The 17,427-nt window shown below is 40.8% G+C and overlaps 1 protein-coding gene across 1 annotated transcript in view; it reads left to right on the top strand.

Annotated features, from left to right (window-relative positions):
* The window catches only part of ST8SIA1 (ST8 alpha-N-acetyl-neuraminide alpha-2,8-sialyltransferase 1), a 171,231-nt gene that overhangs the window by 44,202 nt on the left and 109,602 nt on the right, over positions 1-17,427 (top strand). Inside the window, exon 2 of the mRNA XM_055571771.1 lies at positions 13,028-13,172. Within this exon, the coding sequence (XP_055427746.1) occupies positions 13,028-13,172 (145 nt within the window). The remainder of the gene's footprint in view (positions 1-13,027; positions 13,173-17,427) is intronic.

The following is a 17,427-nucleotide window of genomic DNA, read 5'->3' as shown; positions in this document are numbered from 1 at the left end:
AGCATGCCATGCCTCCCTGTCCATCCCATAGAAGTGTCCAAAGAAATAAATTGTTTTCTCTTTTTAGATAGCTGCTGTGGCTTGAGATCTTTTTTGTTACAGCAACCACATCTACTTAACTCTCACTGACTCAAACTTTGTTTCTAGCAGAGTCAAGCCCTCCACTTCCCACCAGGAGACAGTGAGGTGGTTCTGGGTCAACAACACACACACTCACACTGTCCGAATGCTTAAAATTTATAGCTTTTAGAATTGGTGTTTTCATTTTTCAGATAAATGCCCAGGAGTGGAATCGCTGGATCATATAGTGGTTCAGTTTTTAACTTTTGGAGGAATCTCCATACTGTTTTCCATCGTGGCTGCATCGGTTTACATTCTCACCAACAGTGTACGAGGGTTCCGTTTTCTTCGTATCATTGCCAACACTTGTTATTTGTTGTCTCTTTGATGATAGCCATTCTGACAGATGTGAGGTGATATTTTATTGCAGTTTTGATTTGCATCTCTCTGATGATTAGTGATGTGGAGCATCTTTTCATGTGCTTGTTGGCCATCTGTATGTCTTCTTTGGAAAAATGTCTGTTTAGGTCCTTTGCCTGTTTTTAATCGGAATTTTTAATGTTGAGTTGTATGTGTCCTTTGTGTATTCTGGAATTCAACCCCTTATCAAATATATTTCTTGCAAATATTTTCTCCCATTTAGTAGGCTGCCTTTTTGTTTCACTGATAAGTTTCCTTTGCTATGTAAAACATTTTTTTTTAGTGTGATGTAGTTTCATTTCCTTATTTTGGCTTTTGTTTCCTTTGTTTAAGGAAATATTGCTTAAGACTGATACTGAAGTGCTTAGTGCCCATGTTTTCTTCTAGTCATTTTTTGGTTTCAGGTCTACATTTAAGTCTTTAATCCATTTGTAGCTTATTTTTTATATAGTGTGAGCAAATAGTCCAGTTTGATTCTTGTGCATGTAGCTGTTCAGTTTTCCCAACACCATTTAATGAAGAGGCTGTATTTTTCCCATTGTTTATGCTTACCATCTTTGCCATAGACTAATTGACCAACCTAGATACCATATTAAAAAGCAGAGACATTACTTTGCCAGCAAAAGTCCGTCTAGTCAAGGCTATGGTTTTTCCAGTAGTCATGTATGGATGTGAGAGTTGGACTGAGAAGAAAGCTGAGTGCCGAAGAATTGATGCTTTTGAACTGTGGTGTTGGAGAAGACTCTCGAGAGTCCCTTGGACTGCAAGGAGATCCAACCAGTCCATCCTAAAGGAGATCAATCCTGGGTGTTCATTGGAAGGACTGATGCTGAAGCTGAAACTCCAATACTTTGGCTACCTCACGCGAAGAGTTGACTCATTGGAAAAGACCCTGATGCTGGGAAGGATTGGAGGCAGGAGAAGAAGGGGATGACAGAGGATGAGATGGCTGGATGGCATCACCGACTTGATGGGCATGAGTTTGGGTGAACTCTGGGAGTTGGTGATGGACAGGGAGGCCTGGCGTGCTGTGATTCATGGGGTCGCAGAGTCGGACATGACTGAGTGACTGAACTGAACTGAACTGAATTGATCATTTAAGTGTGGGTTTGTTTCTGAGCTCTCTATTCTGTTCCAGAGATGTGTATCTGTTTTTCATCAATGTTACGCTGTTTTGATTACTGTAGCTTTGTAATATAGTTTGAAATCAGGGCTACCTCCAGCTTTGTTCTTTTTTATCAAGATTGCTTTGTTATTTTGGGTCTTTTTTGTATTCCATACAAATTTTAGAATTGTTTGTTCTAGTTCTGTGAAAAACACCATTGGTGTTTTGATAGTGATTACATTGAGTCTGCAGATTGCATTTGGGTATATAGTCACTTTAACATTATTAGTTCTTCCAGTCCATGAACACAGTATATCTGGTACTTTGTGTCATCTTCAACTTCTTTTCATCAGTGTCTTACAGTTTTCCAAGTAAGTCTTTTATCTTTTAGTTAGATTTATTCTCAAGTATTTTATTCTTTTTGATATGATTGTATGTGGAATTTTTTCTTGATTTCTCTTTATGATAATTTATTTTAGTTATTAGAAATGCAATAAATTTTTGTTTATTGATTTTGTATCTTGCAACTTTGCTGAATTCCTTGATGAGTTCTATTAATTGTTTGGTGATGTCTTTAGGATTTTCTGTGTATAGTGTCATGTCATCTGCAAGCAGTGACAGTTTTACTTCTTCCTTTTTGATTTGGATTCCTGTGATTTTTTTTTTCCCCTTGTCTAATTGTGGATAGGAACAAAAAGAGGGGAAAAATCCAAAATAAGTTTGTGTAATAGATCTTCTCATACCTAAGTTTGATGTTAAATGATTATGAAAGGAGTCAAAGTTAGAGGGCTTAATCAAGTGAAATTTCTCTGGATAAGAGAGAGAGAGGTGATGGAGAAAAGGCCAGTTTGTGGGTTCAGTTCAGTTCAGTCGCTCAGTCATGTCTGGCTCTTCACAACCCCATGGACTGCAGCATGCCAGGCCTCCCTGTCCATCACCAACTCCTGGAGTTTACTCAAACTCATTTCCATTGAGTTGGTGATGCCATCCAACCATCTCATCCTCTGTTGTCCCCTTCTCCTCCCACCTTCAATCTTTCTCAGCACCAGGGTCTTTTCCAATGAGTCAGCTCTTCGCATCAGGTGGCCAAAGTATTGGAATTTCAGCTTCAACATCAGTCCTTCCAATAGTCTAGAGGAAATGATAGAATTGTACCCAGGGCAGAGATAGATATTGACGTTTCTGTTGTGTGGCGACCCAGCCCCCTCCATTACAACTTCAGTAAAATCCAACTATTTGTATGATTTTGGAGTTGGATTTATTCTTGACAGTCTGTGGATGATGCCACAAGAAGTTGGGTGGTGAGGACAGATTCTGCTCCTTTCATTGGAGTAAAAGCCACATACACAATCTGACCTGATCCTCCTTCCATGAACCCCTCTCCCCAACCTACAGTCTAGCTTCATTGGTTTCCTTCATGTTCTTTGAACATACCAGGGTCACTCCTGCCTTGAGACTTTTGTACTTGTTTGTTCTTCCTAATGCTTTCTCTGGGATATCCTGGATATCTATATGACTTACTTTTCTCACCTCCTTCTGAGTAAACTCAGTTACCCAGTGAGGACTTACTTAGCCCTCTGTTGAAAATTACACCCCACCTCTTACCCACATACTTTATTTATCATTTGTCTATCTTCTCTGTTAGAATTTACAAGGGCAAAGTATTCCCACCTCTCCTTTTCCCAGCTCCCATTCTGGCTATAGTGCCTGGGATAGCACTGGACACATAGAAAATGCTCCATAAATATTTATTGAATGAATAAAATAATGAATGCTGGTCAAAGGAGTCTAGTCAGTTTCAGTTACCAAAAAAGCAAACAGGTGATTCTCAAAGGATGATATTAGAGTTTTTCTAGTTGTATAGATATATAAGCATAAGTAGGAAGATTGCAGGTAAGTGCTTATTGAGATTCTTCCTGGAAAAATTTATGCTCTTCAGTTCAAATGATCATATGTACTTGTTAAGCACATTACAGAACAAATATGTATTTAGGAAAACCAGATCATCTTTGAAATACTTGTTTTCCAAAAGTTCCTTTCTTAAAGTCTGCTCTGCCTGTGGTAGAGAAATGCAAATTACACGTGGCATAAATTGATTTCTCTTTGGAGTACTTTTTCCTTATTATGTAGTCATTTCAAATGTGAAGAATAAAATGCCACTAAATAAAAGATTGCTTGCCATCTCAAGTAGTACGCAAGAGTTGTTTTTCCCTGTTTTTGTAGTCCTGGCAAATTATACGGAAGATTAATCTTTGAGAAGCTTTTTTATTATAACTGTGGAAAAGATTATTGTAAGCAGTAATCTCATGAAAGTAATTCTCCTCCACACCATTCAAGAGAATTTTGCAGAGAAATAAGATGAATACAAGTCTCTCCCCTATATTGAGGGGGTATTTTCAATCTCTTAGGTCAGGGATCTAAGCCATCTATGGGACCGTGCTGTGGACAGATGCGGTCTCTGCCACAGAGATGGTATTGTCACCGCCTGCTCCCGCGTCTGCTGCAGGCAGGGCCCTGCTGTTCGTTCACTTCGGAGCAACTTCTAGTGCTTGTTCCAGATCCTGGACTCTCAGTCAGTAGTGACTCCTGATTTCTAAACTCGCTTCAGAACGGGTAGTTTAAGACACAGATTTCTTTATGTTAGGGCAAAAACAAAACAAAACAAAAACTTCAGAGTGGTCCAAACTCTACCTGCCATAATCTCTGTGAAATCTGTGATTTACATATATATAAAAAAGAAACTTGTCTGATTTCTCTTAGGCCATTAGATTCTGCACTTAAAGAAAGGCCCTCTTTTACAGGATTCTCTGTTTATCTTCTACTCTTAATGGAGTGAACACATAATTTATCATCCAAATAGGAACATATTTGGGAATGGAAGGGGGATAACTATTAATAATTATATCTAGAAAGCAATCATAACCTCAGATCATGGGAAACAAGCAGAATCATATGGTGCCTGACTGTTAAGGAGAATGAATACTTATGGAAAGCATATAATGTGCTAAGCATGTTATATGTATTACTTCACTTTCAAAACCATCCTCTGATGTGGCTATGTGAGCACATTTTTAGCAATGAATCTGGGCTCTATGACGTTAACCCAAGGAGTTAACATATACTAATCTAAAAGGAATTTTATGAACTCAGTACAGTGTACAATAAGAACCATTGATTGAATGGAGGAAATGCATTAGATACACATATGGCCAAAAGCCAAATGTTAAAATCAATACTTGACTAAAGTCAGATAGTGTTAGAATAGAAGGGACTTTTTGGAGGCAAGATTAAAATCTGAAAACTTATCTAACATTTTAGAAGTCAAATTTTGAAAGTTTGACAGTGGTGAAGGAAACAGAATTCATCGGCACCATTCACTGATGGAGCACTCCTGTGGTCCCTGTGCTGCAGGCCTGTAATCCCAAAGACATGCTCACTTTGATCAGAGTAATGTTTGTTAGTGCACAGTGTTAAGGAACTTTGGATTCACCCATCATCGAACCTTAAAAATCCTGGATCTGCTGCTACTGAAAATGTTTACTCACCTGTAGCAACTATTTTGTCAGGCTTTTGTTTTTTGGTCTCCATAGTCTAAAACTGTAAAGAATTGACTTCCTCAATTTGAATTTTGACCAGTGGGAACAAAATGTGCATTGAAGTTCTCTTGATTCTCTAATATGTTTTTTTTTTTTTTCTTCCTACTTGTAATTTATTCATCCAGTTGATCAGCATATATTAAGCACTTATTTGGTGTAAGACAAAAGTCTTTGCCCTCAAGGAGTTTAAATCGTGGGATTTGGGGAGACAGACAATAAGTAAAACTATAGATAAAATGTATAACATATAGAGACTTCCCTGGTGGTCCAGTGGCTAAGACTCCATGCTCTGAGTGCAGAGGGGGTCTGGGTTCAATCCCTGCTCAGGAAACTAGATCCCACATGCTACAACTAAGACCCGGTGCAGCTAAGCAAATAATTTTTTTTTTTAAAGCATATAAATAGTGTTAAATGCTTTTAAGAAGAATAAAGCAATTAAGAAGGATATGAGGAATTCTCTACTATGACTGGGTCGTGATGATTTCTCATGATGTTTGTGGGTTTTTTTTTTATTTTCATGAAGTTTTTAGGGGCAGATTTGGCATTTGACAATCTTGCATATGAAGAGTTCCCAACTAGGGCTTTTTTTCCCTGAACAACTCACTCTCTAAATGTAATTAAATAACTAAAAATCAAATATAGTTCTTAAAGGTTATTCTTTTTTAATATTTTGAATGCTAGTATATCAACTAATTATACAAAGATTTGGATTTTCATGAAATTTCAACTCTGTTACACTGTCTTATATTATTATGTAGAATTTTGTAAATATTTATTGGCAAAAAAATGCAGTATTTTCCTTAAAATTATCCTCTAGGCACACTTAATATTTCCTTTAACTGACAGTTTATTCTCTTCTGTAATCAATAATCCTTCATAACTTTTGTATGTAAAATTAATTGCCTTCACAATAAATTTATTATTACAGCATTTTCCTCTTACAGTATTAAAGATACATTTATTTATACTTCACCTGATGGCTAGAATTTCAATATAGAAAGCACATAAGGAAATCCTCATTCCATTTACTCCTAGGTTGCTTATAGAATTTTAAATTACACACTCAGTTATAAACATTATGGTATTTCCTGTTTGGGTTACTTCAATACCCTGTTTAGATATGATAATGAAGGGTGTGATCACACAAGCCTTTGTCACATACGTGTTCAGGAAGGCCAGAGATGGCATCGGATCAGATGTTTAGCTGAGTCTAAAGCTGAACTCTTTAGAGGTAGAACTCGTCTTCAAGTTTGCTTTCTCAAATTCAGTTCTTCCTCCGGAGGGGCACAATAGAGTCAGTCACTGGAGTGGGAGCCTCCCAGCCTTCATTGTGTCTGGTGCCTAGAGCAATGAACATGGCATCTAAGAGATCTTAGCAAGGTTCACATTGCTTTGTTGTTCAGTCGCTCAGTTGTGTCTGACTCTTTGCAACCCCATGGACTACAGTACACCAGGCTTCCCTGTCCTTCAACATCTCCTGGAGTTTGCTCAAACTCAAGTCCATTGAGTCGATGATGCCATCCAGCCATCTCATCCTCTGTCACCCCCTTCTCCTTCTGCCTTCAGTCTTTCCCAGCATTAAGGTATTTTCCAATGAGTTGGCTCTTCGCATCAGGTGGCCAAAGTATTGTAGCTTCAGCTTCAGCATTTGTCCTTCTAATGAATATTCAGAGTTGGTTTCCTTTAGGATTGACTAGCTTAATCTCCTTGCTGTCCAAGGGACTCTCAAGAGGCTTATCCAATACCACAGTTCAAAAGCATCAATTTGGCGCTCAGCTTTCTTTATGGTCCACCTCTCACGTCCATACATGACCACTGGAAAAATCATACCTTTGTCAGCAAAGTGATGGCTCTTCTTTTAATATGCTGTCTAGGTTTGTCATAACTTTTCTTCCAAGGAGCAAGTGTCTTTTAATTTCATGGCTGCAGTGACTGTCTGCAGTGATTTTGGAGCCCAAGAAAATAAAGTCTGTCACTGTTTCCATTTTTACCCCATCTATTTGCCATGAAGTGATGGGACAAGATGTCATGATCTTAGTTTTTTGAATGTTGAGTTTAAGCCAACTTTTTCACTCTCCTCTTTCACCTTCATCAAGAGGCTCTTTAGTTCCTCTTCACTTTCTGCTATAACTGGGTGTTATTAACTGAGTGATTGGGTTTTCACTCTTGTCTGTTAGTCTCTCAGTCTTTCTGGCACAGTAAGCCAATATGGTCCTTTTGGCTTTGTTGATATGCATGGCTTTCACTGGTAGGCAGTGAGAACCTGAGTGAGTTTTTAGCATGTGGCTCCTAATTACTTAACTTCACAAAGCAACTATAGTGTCATTGGTAGGAGCTCTGCTGAAGCTTGAATTCGAATAATAAAAACCACTTGCATTTTAACTCCAATACTCACCTTACACTCAACTGGTAAAAATGAATAATCTGAAGATTTAAACTTGAACATAAAAATGGATTTACTTTTACCATTTTAACCCTGGATTTTATTGCCTGCCATAAAAATTGGGCTTCCTAGGTGACACTATTGGTAAAGAACCGGCTTGCCAATGCAGGAGACATAAGAGACATAGGTTTGGTCCCTGGGTTGTGAAGATCCCTTGGAGGAGGGCATGGCAACTCACTCCAGTATTCTTGCCTGGAGAATCCCATGGACAGAGGAGCCTGGTGGGCTATAGTCCAGAGAGTCACAAAGAGTCAGACACGACTGAAGCAACTTTGCTCGCAGGCATAAGAGAAGCAAAGAATAGGCAGCATCAGTGCCAACCATGAAAAAGGGGGTGGGAATAAAAATTGCTAAACATTCTAAAAGCTGGCATGTGTCTTCTCTCCAGGATCACCTGTAGGATGGCAGGAGGTGATGCTCAACTTTCTTTTCCCCCAAACCTAGCAGTGTTAAGCAAGAGCTTAGTAAAAATCATTGCTACCACTACCCTGATTCCCACTCCTACTGCTGGGAGAACTATTTCCACTTCTGCTTTTGCTTCTGTGGTAATATAGCCATATGGCTGGTGAGCTCGTGGGGCCCTTCTCAGGCATGGGGGGGTGAACACACTTTTACGTTGTAGTCTCTTTTCAGCCACCCTCTAGACAAAGGGCCTGACAGACAGAAGATGCAGAGGCACTCTGGATGGAGGATAGAGGGAAAAGTTCATAAGTTTCTAGGGAAAGCACTCCCATACTGCAAATGGTGCTATGATTATTATGAATTTGAATTCATAATTCTTTCTTGAATTTTTAGAAGTATTTATATGCATGTGATGCTTTCTATTTTTGTCCAGTGTTTGGTTTCCCTCCTCAAGGTATAGTTGCCCTGAGCATGATGATGCTGTAGGAAAAGGTGTGAATTTGAGTCTGTCTAAACACACAATTTGATCGATATTAAACACACAATATGATGGATAATAACATTTATTTACCTCATGAACTTGACTTGAGCAAGTCTCTTGGACCGAGCTTCGGTTTCACTGTCTATAAATTTAGGATAATGTAATCATCTCTATCTTAGTTTTTTATGAGGATGAAAAGAAGAAGCCAGTATAAAGTGATATGTAAGTGGCTAGGACACTTACATATCACTCTCACTGATAAAGATTAAATGGGGTCTTATTATGTAGCTGGGACAAATTTTTCTTCTGAATTTTTTGTAGCACTTTGTGCTAAATGGCAAGTTTAGCTTGGTTTGGAGGCGAGAGCTATGGTCTGGCTGAAAGTAAGTACCAGACATGAAGTGAAAAGACCTGGGAGCAAAGCCATGCTCCACCCTGCTTTGCTAGTTATGTGCCCCAAGTTAAATTACTGGAAAAAAAAAAAAAACCCTAAAGCTATGTAGCTCCAAGGTCACTCACTGTAACAATTAAGTAGAGAAAGATCTAGGAAGGCACGTGGAATGTTTGGCTGGTGTTTAGAAAGCATTTCTTCAGGGAAGAGAAAGGTAAGGGTAAGTCAGAATGGTCCTGATAGGCAGCCTTGCAGAGAGGAAAAAGCATGTCCTGCAATCGCCCTAATACTGTTTTCTCAGATATGAATTGGAACTAATAATAGTTAGTGCTAGTCACTCAGTCGCATCTGACTCTTTGAGACCGCATGGACTGTAGCCTGCCAGGCTCCTCTGTCCATGGAATTCTCCAGGCAAGAATACTGGAGTGGATTGCCATTTCCTTTTCCAGGGCATCTTCCTGACCCAGGGATTGAACCCAGGTCTCCTGCATTGCAGGCAGAATCTTTACTTTCTGAGACACCAGGAAAGCCCATGCATCCCCTTAATTATCTCTTAGGACCACTCTAAGAACTAAAAGGTATTCCATTTCTGGTTATTTCCATTTAACCAGAAAAGGATTAAGGGCTCAAAAATTTCCTCACCTCACAAAGCTCAGAGTCATGCCTAAGATAATTCTCCTAATTTTTATTTGTTATTTTATTTTATCATTGACTGTGCTGGGTCTCGTTGCTGTGCAAGGGCTTTCTCTAGTTGCCCCTCTGCGATGAGTGGGTGGCTACTCTAGTTTCGGTGCGTGGGCTTCTCACTGCATTGGCTTTTCTTGTTGGAGGGCACAGGCTCACTTTCCCCAAGGCATGTGGATCTTAGTTCCCAGATCAGGGATTGAACCCGTGTCCCTCACACTGACAGATGGACTCTCAACTGCTGGACCACCAGGGAAGTCCGCAGTTCTCATTTTTAAAGACCTTGTTCTATGTTAACTGATGATATTACCTAGGATGCCCTTTTGAGAAAATGAAGGCAATTCATTGTAAAACTTTCCTGCCTCTGTTCAGGCTGCCTTTTGGGTAATGAAACACAATAAGAATTATTGAACATAGAGGAGGCAAGAGAAGAGGGGCACTTGGAGGAAATGGGAGGATGATATAGGAGCAAGAGGGACACAGATGCTGGCAAATGTGAAAGAAGAAGGCCAACTTCCCCAGACCCCAGCCCTGTCCTTTCTGTTGAAACCTTTGTGAAGTTCCCCTGGTGCCAAACAAAAGGCACCAGAGAAAGCACCAGGTGGCTGGAAGAACCCCAGACTATGACTCGGTTTATTTGTCCCTGCGTTGAGCTTGAACTTGGTTTACATGCTGCACCTGTATGTCCTTGGGGGAATTTCCAAGAATAGTTTCTGAGACCGTTTCTGAAGCCCGGTAACATTCCTGGGTAATAGAGTTAGTAAGTTGCAGAACCAGGTTTTGAACCCAAGTACTGCTGCTGCTGCTGCTAAGTTGCTTCAGTCGTGTCCGACTCTGTGTGACCCCATAGACGGCAGCCCATCAGGCTCCCCCGTCCCTGGGATTCTCCAGGCAAGAACACTGGAGTGGGTTGCCATTTCTGTCTCCAATGCATGAAAGTGAAAAGTGAAAGTGAAGTCGCTGAGTCGGGTCTGACTCTTCGCGACCCCATGGACTGCAGCCTACCAGGCTCCTCCGTCCATGTGATTTTCCAGGCAAGAGTACTGGAGTGAGGTGCCATCACCTTCTCCGGAACCCAAGTACAGTTGCCCGCAAATCCTCATCCTCAGATTTTGCATCCAAGGATTCAACTGATGGGTGGATAGAAAGTATTTGGGAAAATTAAAAATGCCAAAAGATCTAAAAAGCCAACTTGAATTTGCTGCACACTGGTCACTATTTAATGGCATTTACATTGTGTTTATAACTATTTACATAATGCTTGTATTGAATTAGGTATGATAAGTAATCTAGAGATGATTTAGGGTACAGGCCAAGAAGTGTGTAGGTTATCTACAAACACTGTGCTGTTTTATGTAAGGAACTTGAGCATCCTTGGGATTTGGTATTTAGGTGGAGGGGGGGTTACGGAACCAACCCTGTGAGGCTGAGCATGACTATATTCCAATTACCTGCCACTTTTCAGCTCCAAGCTTGGGTACCCCTGGTGGCTAAAGCTGTCTGAGCCAGCAAGTCTACTTGGGGATGCCATTCAGAAGTGGTTTATGTCAGCAGTTTATTTTATTGGTCCTTCTAGAAGTGGGACTGGGGAATAAGCTCTTTTATTCCTGAAAGCTCAGTGAGGAAACAGAGTTGGTTTCTGACAGGCTTTGAATTTGAGGAGAATGTGAAGATTGGCTTGTAGAATAGTGGCCTCCATGTGAGGGACCAGCAGAGGAACAGCTGTGAGCCATTCCAGGAGGGTGGGTGGGGGTTATCCAGAAGACCCTGGTGTTTCAGAGAGAAAGGGAGTGAGGAAGGAGTGGGACTTCTCAGCTCCTTCCTGTGCTCAGCTGTGTCCCACCCTACTGAGAGGTCAGACAAAACAAGAACAGGAGAAACACACGAGATTTACCAGCTGGAATGCAGGTTGCTTCGTCAGTGCCTGAAATCACATCCCTCATCTCATTCAATTTCTGTTTCCAGAGATTTCCCAGGGCTTGTTCTTGGGTCATATCCTCAGTTTTGGGGGTGTGTACCCTTTTTAGGGCCAATCTGTGTATTTCCTACTCTGTACAGTTCTCCTAAAATCCCTGATCTCTGAAAGTCACCACTTGATGGTTATATCACCATGAAGAGATGTTAGCCATCCAAGCCTTGGATATTTAAATCCATCAGTCTGCAATTACAATGACTATTTCAGACACATTTCAGCTGCATATGAGAGCTGATATGTTTCTTTGTTTCTGTTTAGTTATATCAGTTTCAGGTGTAAGGTGTACAGCCTTATAATTTGACATCTGTATACACTACAAATTGATCACCACCACGAATCTAATTGCCATCCATCACCAGAGAGGTGACCCCTTCACTCATTTTACCCATCCCCCAGCTTCTTTCCCTTCTGGTAACCACTAATCTGATCTCTGTAACTCTGAGTTTGTTTTTGTTTTATTTTGGTTTTTCGTTCATTTTTGTAGATTCCGCCTATGAATGAAATCAGTCTTTCTCTGTCTGACTTATGTCATTAAGCATAATACCTTCAAGGGTCATCCGTATTGTTGCAGATGGCAGGATTTCATTCTTTTTTATGACTGAATAGTATTCTATGGCGTACCACATCTTCTTTATTCATTCATCCATTGATGGACACTTAAGTTGTTTTTATATCTTGGCTATTGTAAATACTGGAGAAGGAAATGATGACCCACTCCAATATTCTTGTCTGGGAAATCCCATGGATGGGAACTTGGGGGGCTACAGCCCTGCAGTCCGTGGACTTGGAAAAAATCGGACACGACTGAGCATGCACATGATTACATGATTGTTAATTCAGTTGACCCTTGAACAATATGGGTTTGAACTGCTGTAAGGTTCACTTCTACATGTTTTTTTTTTTTTTTTTCAATAAATACATATAGTACCATACGATGTGAGGTTGGTTGAATCCATGGATGCAGAACTTCAAATATGAAGGGCTGACTGTGGGACTTGAGCATCTGTGGGTTTTAGTATCTGAGGCAGATCTTGGAACCAGTTCCCTGCAGATACCAAGGGACAACTTTAATGCTGTAGTGAACATAGGGAGTGCATATATCTTCTTTTCAAGTTAGTGTTTTTGTGCACATGTGATAAATACCCAGAAGTGGAATTGCTGGGTCACATGGTAGTTCTAGTCTTAATTGTCTGAGGCATCGCCATACTGTTTTCCATAGTGGTTGCACCAATTTACAATCCTACCACCTGAGGTCTTTTCTTCTGAAACTTTTTAAAACATGAAATATTCCAGTCATGCATTCCGATGGCTGGAAGGGTGAATGAATAGTTGTCTAATCACCCTGGAGACACAGATGCTTTTGTGAGCTGGTGGTGAGGTAAGGCTGCACATCTCTGTGGGAATGACAAGTGAATGAGTCTGTTGCTCTCTTAACCTGTTGTTCTTTTCTCTCTCCATTTTCTCTCCTAGGAAACAGATGGAAGACTGCTGCGACCCCGCCCATCTCTTTGCTATGACTAAAATGAATTCCCCCATGGGGAAAAGCCTGTGGTACGATGGGGAGTTTTTATACTCATTCACCATTGACAATTCAACTTATTCTCTCTTCCCCCAGGTTAGTAAAGAGTTTACTGCCTTTCAATATAATTTCTTAAATGTCTTGATATCATAGGAAAGGGATCACTGACCTTTTCTTACTAATCAGATCTACTTCTTTTCATCTTCTTTTTTCTAAAAAAAAAAAATTATTTATTTACTTATAACTGTGCTGGGTTTTCGCTGCTTTCTCTTGTTGCACATCAGCAGCTCTAGACATGTAGGCTTCAGTAGTTGTGGCTCACAGGCTTGGTTGCCCTGTGGCATCTTCCTGGACCAGGGATCAAACTTGTGTCCCCTGCCTTAGCAGGCGGATTCTTAACCACTGGGCCACCAGAGAAGTCCGTATTCTCTTCTTAATTATAAATTCTCCCCTTTGTAACTGTCATTTGTGTGTTGATGTGTGGGAAGAAGTCAAACGGTGTTTTGATACAGGGGCAGCAGTAGGATAGTATAGAATAACAGATTTCCTAGTGCTTCTGATTTGAGTCATATGAGACTGAAGGAGGCAAGCAGAGAAGGAGGCGAGGCCAGAGAATTGTGGAATTCTAGTGTTTTGAGGTTGGCTGTGGAATGATCTTGAAGATTTGCAATATTGGAATGTTTTCTTAAGGCTGGTATTGCTCTCGGGGAGTGGGGACCATATGGTCAGCAGTTGCTTCTTAGAGCTCGTGAATCTTAACCCTGTGGTTAGACTACTGCTCTGAAGTGGAGGAGTGGTGGTGATGGAAAGAGAGTATCTGACCACTTTTGAAGTGGTCTAAATCAAGCTTTGCTCCCTTAATGTTTTCCTCTGTGGTTTTCCAAGCACTGAAATCAAATGTTTTATTAAAATAGATCTATGTAGCAATGGACTTTCCCAGTTGCTTAGTGGTAAAGAATCTGCCTGCAGTGCAGAAGACACAGGAGATACGGGTTTGCTCCCTGGGTTGAGAGATCCCCTGGAGGAGGTCATGACAACCCACTCCAGTATTCTTGCCTGGAAAATCCCATGGACCGAGGAGCTTGGTGGGCTACAGTCTATGGGGCTGCAGAGTTAGACACAACTGAAGCAACTTCTTGAGAAAACTATATGCAGGTCAGGAAGCAACAATTAGAAATGGACATGGAACAACAGACTGTTTCCAAATAGAAAAAGGAGTATGTCAAGGCTGCATATTGTCACCCTGCTTATTTAACTTATATGCAGAGTGCATCATGAGAAATGCTGGGCTGGAAGAAGCACAAGCTGGAATCAAGATTGCCAGGAGAAATATCAATAACCTCAGATATGCAGATGACACCACCCTTATGGCAGAAAGTAAAGAAAAACTAAAGAGCCTCTTGATGAAAGTGAAAGAGGAGAGTGAAAAAGTTGGCTTAAAGCTCAACATTCAGAAAACGAAGATCATGGCATCTTGTCCCATCACTTCATGGGAAGTAGATGGGGAAACAGTGGAAACAGTGTCAGACTTTATTTTGGGGGGCTCCAAAATCACTGCAGATGGTGATTGCAGCCATGAAATTAAAAGATGCTTACTCCTTGAAAGAAAAGTTATGACCGACCTAGATAGCATATTGAAAAGCAGAGACATTACTTTGCCAACAAAGGTCTGTCTAGTCAAGGCTATGGTTTTTCCTGTGGTCATGTATGGATGTGAGAGTTGGACTGTGAAGAAGGCTGAGCATCGAAGAATTGATGCTTTTAACCTGTGGTGTTGGAGAAGACTCTTGAGAGTCCCTTGGACTGCAAGGAGATCCAACCAGTCCATGCTAAAGGAGATCAGTCCTGGGTGTTCTTTGGAAAGAATGATGCTAAAGCTGAAAGTCCAGTACTTTGGCCACCTCATGCGAAGAGTTGACTCATTGGAAAAGACTCTGATGCTGGGAGGGATTGGGGGCAGGAGGAGAAGGGGACAACAGAGGATGAGATGGCGGGATGGCATCACCGACTCAGTGGACATGAGTTTGAGTGAACTCTGGGAGTTGGTGATGGACAGGGAGGCCTGGTGTGCTGCAGTTCATGGGGTCACAAAGAGTCAGACACGACTGAGCGACTGAACTCAACTGAACTGAAGCAACTTCGCACAGCACAGAGAATCTATGTAGCAAGTGAGTGGGAAAGAAAGGAAATCCTTATTTCTAGGGAGCCCTAGAAATCATTAGGTGAATGGCGGAGTAGGAGTCATGAGGTGGCTCCTGAAATTACTTAGAACAAGAAGTTACTGCCATAATTGTGGTTTAGAGATTAGGAAAACACAGTGGCCACTGCCATTAGCAGAAAGGATCCCCAAGAAGTTGTTTCAACTCACCTCCTCCCTCCAGACCTTCCTCCAGTGCATCTAATGGGTAAGATTAATTTGCATCCAGAACACTAGTTACAGAGAATCCAAGAGGGGCCGTTTTCTTTAAAGCAGTCAAGCTTTAGCAGGAAGCTAGAAAAAGAGTGGAATTGAGGTTGAATGAGCCAATTTGCAGTATCTTCTTTGTGCAAAAACTGATACCAACTTACTACGAAATAAAGATGAGATAAGGAAGCAATCTCCTTTAACAGCGCATCAAATACAAAAATATTTAAAGAAATCCAAAATAGGATTTTATAGATGAAGGCTTTCAGTCATACTAACTGGCTCTGTGCTAGGAAATAGATTTGAAGAAAAGAAATGATTAAAGAAATACAAACTAACCTCCCATCTTATCTGTAAGTTGCAGCAGTCAGATAGCAGGAAACATTGTCCTTTTCAAGTGCATGCGCATGAATTCTGTGTCTCTCCCTGCCAGCTGCGAGATCAAGGAACCATCCCTGAATAATAAAGGAAAAGTACTTTTTTCTTAGAAAGCATTAAGCCATTCTATCACTGTGTGTGCAGTCATTCCAAAGGCCTGAACAAGTTCAATGGGTGGACTTGAAAAAAAAAAAGTTACATATATATTCTTCTAATGAGATTCTGAAATGACTAATTAATTTATAGAAACCCTGGAAAATCAGTTTGCAGCAACACAAAAGGTATATATCCCTGAGCCCTCTTATTTCTTAGTGAAAGAATTCTAGTTTGTTATCAGGAGGCTAAATTGTCAGTTAATTGTTAGGCTTCATTCATGCTCCGGGTGGGAAGAAAGTGGCATGTGCTTATTAGGCAGAAATGCAGGTGGGTGAGCTGGGCTCCATGTTGTCAATTGAGTATAACATCTCTCCTTTCCCTGTATTTCAGCAAAATAATGCTAAATCACTCCTTCTCTAACTGAGATGTATAGCTTTATATTACACTTTTAATTATATATTTTAATGTATTTATTTTAATTATGTATTATACGTCTCCCCTAAAGGCTCAATATAAGTTAGCTACCATTCTTATTGGTATTATTCCTTTGCCCATTTTTATCCACTGCTTTTATTGTTGTTGCCGAGGTGCAATCCAAGATTATGTGTTTGATGTGGAAAGTAATAGGTCCTGAATCAAGGTTGGAGGGTCCACAGAGGCCCTGTAGAGATGGTGTGTATTTTGTAATTACAGTTAGCGGCTTCTTATTTGTACATCTTGCAACATCCCATGGCTTTATTATCTGCTGCTGCTGCTGCTGTTTAGTCGCCAGGTCATGTCCCGCCAGGTCATGTCCGACTCTTTTGCGACCCCATGGACTGTAGCTCACTAGGCTTCTCTGTCCATAGGATTTCCCAGGCAAGAATACTGGAGTGGCCATTTCCTCCGCCAGGGGATCTTCTTGATCCAGGGTTCAAACCTGCGTCTTCAGCGTCTCCTGCTTGGCAGGCAGATTATTTATCACTGAGCCACCTGGGTAGCCTGGCTTTAATTTATTCAGTTTCACATCCTATGCAATTATCTGCATAATTATCTATCACAATTTTCTAAAATTCTTTGTTTGCTGATCTCAATACTATCTTGTGAGGTTTTGTGGGAACTAATTTTTGTGCCTCGTACTGTGCTTTGCACTCAGTGTAGAGGTTCATTTCTAGCTGCTTATGGTTGCCATGATCTCCTCTGAAACATCCCACCTGGGCTGGACCACTGCTCTGCTCTGGCTTGAACTACAGGAGACCAAGCAGGATAGTTAGATGTAGTTGTTTCCAAATGGCTCTATCAATGTATTTTGATGAGATACTTCTTGATTATTATTAGGTATGAGGTGGTGCAGTAACAAAGAATCCACCTGCCAATGCAGGAGCTTCAGGAGATGTGGGTTCAATCCTTAGGTCAAGAAGATCCCCTGGAGTAGGAAATGGCAACCCACTCCAGTATTCTTGACTGGGAAATTCCATGGACAGAGGAGCCTGG

Source organism: Bubalus kerabau, chromosome 1 (assembly GCF_029407905.1).
Source record: "Bubalus kerabau isolate K-KA32 ecotype Philippines breed swamp buffalo chromosome 1, PCC_UOA_SB_1v2, whole genome shotgun sequence".
NCBI lineage: Eukaryota > Metazoa > Chordata > Mammalia > Artiodactyla > Bovidae > Bubalus > Bubalus kerabau.
The sequence above is the reverse complement of the archived record's forward strand: the minus strand, read 5'-3'. Positions and strand labels throughout refer to the sequence as shown.